This window comes from Cyprinus carpio, chromosome A5 (assembly GCF_018340385.1).
Source record: "Cyprinus carpio isolate SPL01 chromosome A5, ASM1834038v1, whole genome shotgun sequence".
NCBI lineage: Eukaryota > Metazoa > Chordata > Actinopteri > Cypriniformes > Cyprinidae > Cyprinus > Cyprinus carpio.
In genome coordinates, this window is record NC_056576.1 from 29,906,810 (window position 1) to 29,921,180 (window position 14,371).

General features: G+C 35.4%; 1 protein-coding gene across 3 annotated transcripts in view; it reads right to left on the reverse strand.

The window, feature by feature from the left end:
* LOC109063898 (active breakpoint cluster region-related protein-like) overlaps positions 1-14,371 on the reverse strand; it is a 158,780-nt gene that overhangs the window by 39,614 nt on the left and 104,795 nt on the right. For all 3 annotated transcript variants that reach the window (XM_042756843.1, XM_042756844.1, XM_042756845.1), the window contains 3 exons: positions 12,591-12,665; positions 2,158-2,255; positions 1,944-2,075 (listed from right to left, as the gene is read on the reverse strand). In XM_042756843.1, coding sequence (XP_042612777.1) covers positions 1,944-2,075; positions 2,158-2,255; positions 12,591-12,665 — 305 coding nt within the window. The remainder of the gene's footprint in view (positions 1-1,943; positions 2,076-2,157; positions 2,256-12,590; positions 12,666-14,371) is intronic.

Genomic DNA, 14,371 nt, shown 5'->3' on the forward strand with positions numbered 1-14,371 from the left:
AGCCATTCATTGAGCTGTTATGTAAAGCTTCTTCTGATTGGCTGTTATTTTGTTGATTAGCACAGTATTGTGGTTTTATTGTGGGCAGAAAAATGACTTAACGCTAGAATTTTGGCGAGGAATGTACATGAAGATGTAGTAACTACGATCATCATCTTAACAGCAACAGGACGTGAATAGATGAATCTAAGTTTTCCCATCTCCCTATAAAACATTACTGTTGTAACGGGGTCCATTGAAAACAGAAGGGAGTAGCTACAATGTGACCATTTAAGGATTTTTACATGTAGGAGCCAGAAAGTTGTTAAATAAATCAGGATCTCTCCAGGGAGGGAAGGGAAACATTTTGGCTCCATCCACCTCAACCAGAGCAGTTAAGAAAACAGACGCTCAGAGGGAAAGATTTAAACAGAAGATCAGGCTCAGATACTCATGATGGCAACACAATCACAGCATTACATAATCTTAATGAAAGAGACTGATTAGTTTGGAGGATTGGGTTTTTAGAGCTTAAGATGGTCCAGATGTTGACCTAGCCCTCAATAGCACTGATCACGGGCAAGTAAGACAGTATAACGTAACAAAGTGCCTGGTACGAATCTAATATTATCCCGAATACATGAATGACGATGATTTAAACTCTCTCACCTTTACTGTCATTCCATTTGGCCAGCTTTTAATATCTTCCATAATCTATAATATCTTACACAAATAATAAAGTAGTTGTCTTAGATGCATACTGTACGTACCTAACCTTAGAATAAAACTGTATTTATAAAAATAATAAAATACCAAGGTTTCCACACAGACATTAGGCAGTGCAACTGTTTTTAACCGTGATAAAATTGTCTCAGTAATAACCTGTGTAAAGACTCTAAATCAGCTTCAGAGACAAAGTCTCTTCTCATCACCAATTTAAACACACTCTTTAAACTCAATTAACATGAACAAGGTTGCTCACATGCACGGAAAGAAGTGGAAGAGTTACTTTAGTAAGACATTACTTTACACAAAAAGTAATGATGTAACATAATTAAATACTTTTATACTGAATAACGCAACATTGTAACAGAAAATACAAACATAAATCCATCATAGGCACCCTCATGGGCATAAAGCATCTCCGAGACGTCTCTATTCCCAAAAGATCATCCCTATGAGTACCTCTTTGACTGTAGAAGTGGGGCTGTGTGTGCGTCTTTAATGGTAATATCTGCGATACACACACCACATTCTCCGTGAAAACAGAGAATCATCTCTTGTGCGGTTAATTCACCTCTGGCTATGATCCCAAGAGAATAACATGAACATAAAAACAGAAATAAACCTCCAGTGCAATTAAATCCACCTCATTTTCAGCCCCCATAAGCTGCCCTACATTTAAAAGAAGAAAAACGAATGCAATACTTTTAGAATAAATTTGTAAAGACAAAATGGCTTGATAATGACAGTAAAAGAGTAGCATCAGCGGAAGATTAATGATAGATGAACATTAACAATAAACTAATAAAAGCCAGACAAAAAAAACAAACTTACAAATTTTTTTTTGGGGGGGGGGTGGGCCTGTTGAAAAATTATTCTAGAGAGGGAATTTTTGGGCTTGAGTTAATGCCAGTCCTGAACAATTAACATCAGCTACAAACACATGTGAACACACTGATCTCAACACACACACACTCACATTTCCCAAGTACTGTATGTGAAGTGAAAGAAATGTAAATCATGGCTTCTCAGGCAGTAAAGTTACCCATGTCCAAAAATCCAGCACCACAACACCCCATCTGCAGAGCACAAGCTCAAACCAGACAACAATAAAATGACTGGCATCAGGAAACCACTATAATTTAAGTCTGAACTTTTGTGGTCTAAACCAGTCTGGTGGGGTCTACTCATTGTTTGCGCACATACTGTGGTTTAGCAATGTGTTTCTCTCTTTGTCCTACCTGTACTTGTCCCTTTCCCATGATCTTGTCCACAATCTCATTATCGTCCTTATTGAGCTTTGATTTGTCGTAACACTTCTCGTAGCACAGGATCCGCAGACACTGAGAGCCCTCCAGCTCTATTTCAAACTCCTATAGGAGGACAGATGAATTAATGACAGATACATGATGGTTACTCTTATTTATTATAATGATACACTTTTAAAGAGCTCACCTCATTCCACTGTGGTTCTGTTGTGTCTCTGAACACACGTGTTATGGCCTTACTGACGAAGTAACCAAAAGAGTCCACCTCCAGCGTACAGTACAGATCTGCAGAAAACACATGATAATGAACTCGTGGGAACAAAAAATACATTTCATTCAGAAGCTGTTGTTACATAAACACACACTTGCAAAAATCATATTTAAGTTGCTTTGTTGTTTGACAGCCAATAAACAGCCTTCAGTAAGATAATCAAGATTACTTGGCAGCAGATTTATTCTATTCCATTTTATTATTTTTTTAAATGTAAAAATTTGAAATTGACTATATATTGTTAGATGATAATACATAATGTTATATATTTAATTTTATTTATATTTTATATTAATATCACTTTATATTAATATTACAAAAATGTAAATAATGAATGTACACATTGTTTCATAATTTGGGGTCAGAATTTTTTTTCATAAATTAATACTTTTATTCCGCAAAAATATATTAAAATGATTAAAAGAAACAGTAAAGATATTTATAGTTACAAAAGATTTCTATTTCAAATAAATGCTGTTCTTTTAAACTTTCTAGTTATCAATTAATCCAGAAAAAAAGTCTAAGTTTCCGCAAAAATAATAAAATAATAATAATAATCAACATTTATAACAAAATAAAAGTTTTTTGAGCAGCAAATCAGTATATTAGAGTGATTTTTTAAGGATCATGACACAAAAAACAATAGAAAAATCTCCTCAAAAAAATTCAGCTTTGCCATCACAGGAATAAACAACAATAAAAAAAATATATTATTTAAAATAATAAAAAAGTTATTTTACATTGTAATAATATTTTTAAAATATCATTTTTATATTGTCTTTTTGACAAATAAAATAAATGTAGCCATGGTGAGCATAAGGTAAAAATCTTTACCTTTTATTTACTGTAACTTTTATTACAGTAAATTGCTGTTGCCCAATACAGTTAGCCAAGCGCTACAGATTTTGGCACAGTTGAGGGAGTTTAGGAATTAAAAGTATGAAAAACACTCGTTACCAATCATTGTAATGTAAAGCCTCTCAGGGATTATCCAACAAACAAAGGTGTTTATAAAAATGTTACACTCTAGCAAAGTGCAATTAAAGAAATTGTAGCCTCAGTATGAATCATTTCTTTGTATTTATTAATCAAGGCATGTAAGGTGTGTAGCTCTAACTCTTCATGGTTCACTGTGTAGATATTGTAAAACTTTAAATGATTTTTCTCCCCTGCTGGTCTACCATCTATTACCAAATACATCCATATGTGTCAATACCGACACACAATACAGTGACGGTCAGGATTCTTATACACACATACACACACCAAGGAACAAGTGCACAAGGTTGGTGGAACACCCATGAATGAACAGAGCATTTGTCTTGTCTATCTGTCTGTGTCTTACAGCAACACGCCTCACATGATCACACACTCCTCTTACAGCAAATGATCTTTATCACGTTGCTATAGTGTGTGTAGTCCACTGACAGCTTGATGGATTACAGCGTGCTCTGACCTCTGACCTCTGCAATGTGTGGGGTATATTGTGGAAACAGGAGAGAAATGAGATGATGTTCAATTAGCATGGAGGTGGTGTCACACAAGAGCGCTCGGCTTCAAAACACACCGTGGGTTTGTAAGCGTGGCTTCAACACGAGTGTGCACTCAATCAGGCAACTGGTAATTGATAGTCAGGTGTGTAATATGTATGTTAATAAATGTGGGGTGGGTGTGTTGCTTTATAATGAAGCTGTATTTGCACACATACACACCTTCAGCCCATGCAAAAATGATCATATTAATGACATGTCACCACGATGTCACCAGTGGGAATTTCTGGATTTTCTTTGAGGCTGGCTTTTCAATTTGGGGGCACAAATGTAAACCAAAAAATTACCTATTTTGCATCTGGCAAATCAAAAAAAAGGGGGAAAAAATCCTTTCTTGTGATGAAGTAATAAATGATTAAATTTAAAAGAAAAAGACCTTTACCCAAACCCATCCTGTCCCATTCAGCAGAGCTGTACTTTTAAACATCTCAGTCAGGATTTCTCCACGAATGGCCCATTTCCTGCAGCCATACTGGCCTTGCTCTCAATACTAAAGACATGAAATAAGGCCAGCTATATCTCTCCTCATGGTCAGAGGAGGCTTTAGATTTTAGCAGCACCAGGCACAGAAACCTAGTTCTTCAGAGAACAGGAAATGTATTTATAAAAACATCCTGCATGAATGAGAACAGAGAGTGGACTACGACGGTGAGGGAAGGTGCTCAGGTTTACAGATGTGACCACTGAGTGTAAATCGACCGTCGACGAGAGTAGTGCTTCTGTGGAAACATGTTTTTAAAAGGGTTCAGATTTAAGAGAGGACCTTAAGTGGGCTCTTAAAGACTGATATAGTGCACTGTCATTACTTCTGTCATGCTTTTGACTCAACGTGAGAGGCTTGTGTAGCTCAATGAGAAGTGGTTATTGATAAGAGGTGCCATTATATATAAGTTAGAGGTTTGGGACTTTGGTGCATATTTAGAAATAATGCTGGTTCTTTATTATACAAAGAGTGTAATTGTTTGAGGTTTTAAATTTGACCCAAATATTTATGGTTGCCCCACACAATGGTGGATTGGAAGTTTCATCATCTGGGGCAGGAACCCCATCCTCAGGCTGATGTTTCCAAATGGTGATGAGAGCCATATGGCAACTAGTCCATTCACACACACATACTGTAGATGTGCAGATGAGTTTGACCCCTTTGTTTCTTTTACAGATGGAGAACAGTCATACAAGAATATGCAGGAATAGCTGTTTACATTTACATTTATGTTTATAGTAATTATGTGCAAGTTTGGGGTATGATTTTTAAAAGATGTTTTAAGAAAAGCCTCTTACATATGCTCACCAAGGCTGCATTTATTTGATCAAAAACAAAGTAAAAACAGCAATATTGTACAATTTTATTACAAAAAAAAAAAACAACATAATAACTGAAAATAATCAAAAAAATAAATACCTACTTCAAAATCAAATTGATGTCATGTGCTATAAAAACTGATCATTGTCACATGGTCAGAAATCATTCAGAAATCATTCTAATATGCTGATTTGCTGCACAAATATTGTGTGTAGGTTCTAAAACATTAATATATATAATATATATTTATATAGTTTATTTAATTATAGCAATTAAGAAGCTGAGAACACCTATTTTACACAATATTTACTCAATGTTCACAAAAAATATGCAAAAATATTGTGGAATTGTTATTTAGAAGACTGATAAATCTGCTGCTGTATGAACTAGCCATATGCAACTTATAAGCAACTAATGGAGACTCCATGAAAACTAAAGGATTAGAGGTTGGAAACCAGCAGAAAGGTAAAGATAAATCATTTAATGTAAGTGTCAAAAGTTGTATTCTGGGTCAGTATTTCTTCCTCAGACTCTTTTTATCAGGAAGCCAATGTCAACGACCCAGTTTTCATTAATGGCCCAGAGCGAGGATTTGGATGCATTTCCTGTCAAAGTGGTTCAAGGCCTTTAATAAGACTTGAAGAGGAGGATTTAATAAAAAAAAAAGAAAAAAATCAGCTTCTGAGAAGGAGTAAGTACTTTCCAATATAAAAAGATATTCAAACACCTGCATATCCATATGCAGAACACATGTTTGCTCTCACTGTCACATTCAAGGCAACCACAAAACCACAAACTCCATGACAAATGACTTCAGATGAGCCAAACACAAAAAATGAACCAAGAAAACAAGCACTCAAAACAGTCTTATACAATGGCTCTTTTGATTCAGCCTTGAGGAAGTATATTGTGCAGTTTATTAAGCTTTAAAATAGAGGTCTGATTGTTTTCAGAGCTGAGATGATCTGGTCTGCTGGCCACATGTGTCTGTTATGCAAATTCACAACAGTATAATGTACATAGACGTGATTTGGGTATTTCATTTGAGCTCTGACCTCAAAAACCAAAAAGAAATAATGTGCAAATATATATGCAAATATTCATGAGTGAAGCCCCACAGGACAAGCTCTGATACAGTTATGACCCAGCAGGCATGGTGACCACAGTGCTGCTGATGTACTCCGGTTACAAAATACTTGGAGTATTTTGTTCTGTGTTAAGGAGCCAAGTGGATTTGAGATTGGGAGACAATTTTCAGATGCAGATTCATCTCTGCCACTTTCATCTATACTTAAAAGGAACTTACGTAACAAAGGAGTTTCTATGTGCATGAATGTTGTGCAACTCCCACACTGCACTTATTTCATCCTTTTGTTGGCTTGATTTAAAGTCAACATGAAACTGTTAAGATAATGAAATGTATTTCTCTGTAAAACAGAAAATATGTAGAAATGCTGTGCTCTGAATAAAATACTTTGAACCAGGAGCGATTCTAGGATTTTCATTTTAGAGGAGCTCAGCCTCCAGTGAGGGTATAATAATAAAAAATAAATAAATAAAATAATGTCTGACTAATAGGTTAGAGTGGTATACTAAACCTATTGCAGCATTCCAGTGTATTGCATAAATTAGATGGGTATAACATTTGAGTACTGAATGAGCCAAATATAAGTCTTCCTGATCACAAACACACACACAATTTTACTGTTTGCATTTCTAGTACAAACCTCTTTCATTAGCTCAAGTATTCAAACCTCTTTCTTTGCTGCAAGTACTGTTAGTCAATGTCTTCAATCATTTCTGTGCATGACTGTGTATGATTTGAGCATGGCACTGCGTCATTACGTCACGTCTGTAAACATAAAGGAGTTGTCCCGGCTACTAGGCTATCACATGTGAGGACCCTGCAGGTGGTGGATCATTTATAGTCATTTCTCACAGCAGCTAGAATAATTCATTTTATCATTTTGATGGTGAATTGTAATCCAGAAAGGATTATGTGTTTATGAATGAAATTAAATTATATTCCCATTTCAAATGTGCATCTGAATTCAGATAACCTGGGATTACATAAAATCTGTATTTTAAAGATAACCAGTTCGAAGGGAGCATAATTCGATTTTTGGGTTAAAAGAATTTGTTAATATGAAATTGGAATGGTATGACGATTAGAGATTAGACTGTACAGAAACTGAAATCACACACTGATACACACTATACACATAGTCACGCAATGCTGATGTTGTTAACATGAAGAATTTGAGAACAAAGTTTAACAATAATAATAACTTGCACGGTTTGATATGATATGAGCTATGATATCACCATTAATCACCATCACCACTGGCCTTTTTAATACCACCTTATGTGAAATTTAAGACTTAACCTGTGATGGAACTACACATTATATTACATGTGTCAGTCCTGTGTTTTGCTCCCCACGTGTTCCATGACCCAGTTTTCCCTCATCTTTAATTATGTTTATTGATCTCAGGTGTTTTTCGTCTTCCCCTCGTCAAGTCCTGTGTATTTAAAGTGTTTCCCGTTCCTAGTTTCTTTGTCTGGTATTGAATGTATGTCTAACCCTCCTGCTACGTGTGTGCTCCTGCCTGTTCCATGTCCTTCTTTATTTGAATGAATAAAGACCATCGTCTCCTCAGTGGGAGTGCAGTGGGTATAGAAAAGAATCACCACCCTTTAAAATAATCAAATTTTGTTGCTTTGCAGCCTGAAATGAAGACAGACACATGTTTTGTTTTATCCAGCTGAATTTACTCAGTGCAACTTATAACATCCAAGTGAAAGATATAACACCAACATGTCAGAAAAATAAATAAAAAAACAGAATCACTGAGTTGGAAAAAGGATCACCCCCTTGTGTCAGTATTTTGTTCAACCACCTTTTGCTTTAATTACAGCCTTTAGTCTGTTGGAATCTGTCTCTGTCTCTACTAACTTTGCACATCTAGACTTTGCAATATTTGCCCACTCTTCTTTGCAGAACTGCTCAAGTTCAGTTCAATTTGATGATGACCATGTGTGGACTGCAGTACTCAAGTCATTCCACAGATTTTCAGTGGGGTTTAAAGGTGCCATGTGTAAAAATTGAGGTAAAAATATCCAAAAAATGACCAGCACTTTTGGATTGGTAAGTAAGATGCTGTTAGTATTTCGCTAGAAGTTTGTTTTATATGTTTGCGTATTTTTTTCGGGGAATTTAGAACATAGAAAATTTTTTCGAAGGCTGTTGACGATAAACGTGCTAATGTTACTGCATGGCTAACCGTAGCTGCGTTTGATAGGATATTAGCTAGCTATAACTTACCCACAGATCCGATTTGGTTTTGAACTGTTATGGATTTCCAAAGCCCGTCTCTACCAAGCTGATGCTAAAATGTAACATCTACCTAAGAATCTTTAAAATGTCTTCGATTGCAAATGAACCCGTGAGAGCAGAGAGTCCTCTCTTGAGGAGTGGTTTTTTGTGCCTGAGATACAATTGATGTGTGGCATGAATAGCGTTGTGAAAATGAGTCAATTGCTTGTGTCTCCGGTGAATGCTTGAGAGTTGGCAGACTCTGGTTACGTCTGGTTTTCCGCTAGCTTGGTCAACATCAGCTGTCTGATGTTGATCAATGATGTTGACAGAATGCTGTCTGTACAAATACCTTCCATTCTAATTCAAATAATGTGTATATACAACTCAAAAAGGTAATATGAACAAAACGAATATGAACATATTTGTATTTTTAAAGGTGAAGGGGAGTTATACTTTCAGATGTCATGTTTCAAAATCACTTGACATCACCCAAGCTTCCTCTGGAGGCAAAAACGTCCTTTAGGCTTCGGCTATGGCTCTAGGGTTGTTGTGAAGGTAGGGGGGGGCATGGAGACTATGCCATTTCTCGTTGTACGTACTGTAGATGTAGACCATTTCACTTTATTGAGGCATACTGCCCCCATCTGGTATGGAATGTGGACTATGACTTGATTTTTTTGCCAGACATGACACATGGCACCTTTAAGTCTGAGCTCTGACTGTGCAAGGACACCCTTTTCTCCCTCAACCACTGTGTGCTCAGTTTTGCTGTGTGCTTTGAGTCATTGTCATGATGGAAGATAAACCTTCTTCCGATTGACAACTTTCTGGCAGAGGGCAGCAGATTTTCCATCCATTTTCCTTCTATCCTGACATGTGCTGCAGTCCCTACTGCAGAGAAACAGCCCCATGACAGGATATTATCACTTCAATGCTTTACTGTAGGAATGCTGTTATTTTCTGTATGGATTTCCACCACACATATCATTTGGTGTTGAGGCCAAATTGTTACATTTTAGTCTCATCTGCCTCAGAATCTTTAAAGTGCATTTTTGCAAATCTCAATTGTGACTGCATGTGGCCTTTCTTGAGGAGTGGCTTTTTTCTTGCATCCCTCCCATACAAGCCAAATTTGTGGAGAATGTGTGATATTGTTCTCACATGCACACAATGATTACTCCTTATCATAAAGCCTGTGAACTGCTTCAGAGTTGCTCAGACCTCTTGGTCGTCTCTCTGAGCAGTTTCCTCGTGGCTCTTTCATCCAGTTTGAAGTCAGCATCTGATCCAGGGATTCTGTGTTGTGACATGTTGGTGTTATAAATAATAGACTTCACTGTGCTTATAAACATTGATAAACCTCATCCCAACTCCAACTCATTTATTCATTTTTTTATTATTTTTCTTACATACATGTTTTATACCTTTAAACTGGATGTTATAAGCTGCTGCTGCACAGTAAACAGCTCTGGAATAAAACAAAAACTGTGTCCGTCTAATGTGTTTAATGTAAAAAGAAAACGTGACTATATAAAAAATATTTAATGTGCGGGATTCTTTTCTATACCCACTGTACATACTGTATATGTAATATTTAATGTGTTTAATGTAAAAAATAAACAAAATATTATCACTGTTAAAAATGCTATTTATTTGGTGGTGTAAACGATTTTATATTTCTGCTCTAAACTTTGGTTAGAACTATTTTCGTTGGTGAAACAGAACAAAACAGTCGATGTTGTGTCTAAAATACTTACAATGTAACATTTGCAATCGTGAAAATATTCAGCAAAATAGCCCCCTTGTCATGGTATGTTACTTAACTACATGTTATACATAAACTAAACATTTAAAATGATTACCTCAGTATGTCATTTGATTTGATTTCTCCATGAGTCTCTCAGACACAAGCAGCACTTTACCCTTAAATGCATGAGTGTTTCACCAATCATTATTACATGACCATGCATGAGTTTACATTAATTTTCCCAACAGCAAAAAATTATCTTGATATGTTAAGAACACTAACTGCTGCAACAGCAAAAAATTATCTTGATATGTTAAGAACAACTAAAGCTGCAAGATTCAAAAAATTAACCAATATGTGAAGAACAATTACAGAAGAATAAAATAAAGGCATATTTCCATTCCTTTTGAAACTTAAAAGAACTCAATTTGAGCAGATGATTTTACCATCGCTGTACCTCCACAGTACAGTCAGCATCTGCCTCACATTCATGATCTCAACCATATTCTCAAAACTATCGTTTTCAATGACTTCATATTCAATATTTTGATCACTGGCAGCTTATTCACCACATCCAGCATCAAATGGTAGTGACATTAGTGGGGACATGTCCCACCCGTAAATTAAGCCTATGGCTGAAGCCTAGATCATTTTATATTTAAGAACAAAAGAAGCTATGTCAGTTAAGTCATGAAGTTACCAAAAAGGCGATTAAAGCTGCCTTAAATCTGTGCGTGCATGGAAGTATTTATGAGTCAGATTTAAGAACATGTCTCTGAAATGGTTTTCAAAACCCAGCACTGTCTCCCTCATCTAACACACCCGATTCAACTCGTCAGCTCATTAGCAGAGACTTTAAGAGCTGAAGTGAGTCAGAAAAGGTATAGAGTTGTGAGAAAATACGATGCGTGTCAGATCTGCGTCATGTTCAGCTCTTAAAGCAGCCAATATAACCTAATAACCTGCTGTGATGTCTGTTCATCCAAGAACATAAGAGGAAATCAATAACTCTTGTAGCTTTAAGAATTCATTTTTATTAAATTTAGAATTTAGTGTTTGATAACTTCATTCAATTTCTGTATATTTCCTACTTGCTGAAGGGTGCAGGAAGCTATATATGACATTTATTATAATAAGTTTATGTGAAGACTGTTTTAAGTTAATTTTAATTCAAATTCAAATTAGAAGTTTTTTTTTTTTTTAAGTCTAATAAATGTTATAATTAATAGCTCTCAATTACACTGTAATGTTAAAAAAAACAATACACAAAGACTAAATAATAAATAAAAAAATCTACATCAAACAAACATCAAAAATAATAAAAAGATGCCATTAAACAAATATTAAAAATATTTTGTCTTTATGTTGTTTATACATTAATTTGAAGACTGAATGTTAAATTACTGCAATATAAAAGTATATTTTAAAAATTTTAATGTTAGGTGGGATTCATTTCAGAAAAATGTGTGATTAATTTTTTTAATTGATTCACAGCACTAAAATATATAAATTATACACACACACACACACACACACACACAACACACACACGCACACACACACACACACAAATGAGCTCTTTTGGCGCAATTCACTTGACTTTATAGATGTCTTTGCAGAATCACGGGTAATGTCATTTTTTAACAGGAATTTCAATGTTAAACATGATTATTTAAAAAAAAAATTAAATAATATGGGCTGATGGCTTTAACAAAAGCATATAGGTCACTGATTAACAACCTTACAGCTCACAATAGCTCTGTCCTTAAAGGTGTATTAGATACAGTTAAAAATCAATTCCCTATAGAGAAAATGAACAAGAATTTTACTTCCGGGACTGAATTGCAATCTATTGAAATGTGGGATGGTACTTCCCCTTGTATGTTCTGTAGTATACTGCTCATTTTGGGGAATGTGGTACCCATAAGTCATTCAGAAATCTGCATACTGTACAGTGAATGGCATACATATTATACACTAAAGAAGTCTGTAGGGAGGTTTGTGGCTTCGTTCATATTGGTTTGTTCATCTAATCACTCACCTACACAATCACAGTAACTTACTGTAAGCACACGTGCTTCAGTGATAAACAATAGTGTCTACAGCTAACTGATGGAGAGTTCATCTAAGGTGAACAGTTGAAAAAAAAAAAAGTAGTTTCCCAGTAACTATATTCCTCTTTCTTCCTTTCTCCCCAACATATGAGGCCAATTACTTGTGCTCTGCATAATAAAACAATACATCTGTATGGATCAGCATTTCCCACATTGTGGGCTGCAGCTCCCCTACAATACTTAGTAGGCCACAGACCACACTTTGGGAAATGCTGATTTATACAAATGAATTGTTTCCATTATCCTATATTATGCAGGATAAATATGTTTTCTATATTCATTAAAAAAAAAAAAAAGTGAAAGAGACAAGACTTACTGGCAGATTCTTTGAAGCCTGTGGCTTTATGGACGATCACATGCAGGAAGCCGTACAGACCAGGAGATTCCTCATCTGGAAGAGACAAGAAACACTCAGTAAGTGTGTGTGTGTGTGTGTGTGTGTGTGTACAAGAGGGAGATGAATTTATGATGTGTCCAACACCTTCCTTTAGTCATCTTTCAGCATCTCCCTCTTTAATCTACCCACAATCCTCCACTTTCCTGCCTATTAGTGGCAGATAACAGATAAAGGACACATATGCAAAGGTCAAGTCACCCATATGCTGCTAAAACACATATATACTACTACAATTAAAATCAGAAATGGCCCAGACCACCCAAGAGTAGGTCCAAAGCTCCTTGAAGATATAACAGGGAAATAAGACATCTGCACTAGTATCCAGTCACCACTGATTCTCTGAGCTCATCAGTAAGTATGTGAGCAGCTGGTGAGTGCATGTCTGCTGTAATGTGAACAGTGCAATTCTTTACAGCATGTCTCCTGTTTGTGTGGTCCACTTCTGTGCTGGACTGGTGATACAAGGCTATCTGACTATTATTGTTGGTGTTTGGATTGCTTCGAACCATTACAGAATTTGATGCTCATCAAATTACCCTCTACAACATGAAACAAGACACTGAGATTATAGAGAATGTGGTTATAAACAGACAACAGAGCCTGACTTACATGCTGAAATTAGCAATGGTTAAAGCAGTCTACCAATCATCCAACAAGCAAACAGCCAATTAGTGGGGTCAGGAAGTTTATTAAGACTTTATTTTTATATGTAGTAGTTTATATGTATGCTGGACACTTCTTAGTTCTCTTGTTTAACTCAATTAAATTGAAGTAAAAAAAAATAAACAAAAGAAAAACAAGAAAAAAACTCTTTCTTTCTTTTTTTTATTATTCATTATCAGGACTCCAATTTTGATGTGTTACATTTTCCATGATACAAAATAATATTTTAAGTGGAGACTGTAAAATATAAAAATTGGAGTCCTGATAATGAATAAATAAATAAAAAAAAGAAGAAAGTATTTTATAAAGTGAGTTTTATTATGCATTATTATTAATGTATTAGTATTATATTATTATATAATAATATTATTATCATAATTATTATTAATTTTTATTTGATGTTTTTAGTTTTGTAAAGAAATGTATAAATGTATTATGCTTGTATACAAAGTATCAGTATACATAAGCATAATTTATGTTTGTAAACAAAATCAATTCCAAGCATTTTATTTATATATGTCAAAAATGTTTTGTCAGTGTCTTGATAGCAGCTTTGATATCAGTACTGAAAAGGGCACATCAGCTGGTTAGTAATGTAAAGTAGCAATAGTAAAGTCAGGTTGACTAAGTTTTGCTAAAGTTGGAAGGTCTATTACATACAGATCAGATAAAACCAAGTGTCACAACCCCCTAACTTTGACTGGTCTGCTCTGATGAAGAACTTTGTAAATTAGTGCTGGTGGAAAGAATGCAGATGTCAGAGCAAATGAAAACAGTGTCACATAACTAAAAGTCTACAGCTGCCTTAACTAAAACCATGAGCTTGAATAACCACACCGAAAAAGTTTAACATCATGTGAAGTGGGTTAAAAAAGCATGGTTCATGAAAACAATATTTATGGTAAGCCCAAGAGAACAAGAGGATTCTTCTGGACTTGAAGGCTCTCATCCCGAGAGAACCTGGGTCTCTGGGCCCACAGAACCAGTCATAACTTCAGGGTGGCCTTGACCGACCAATACACACACACACACACACA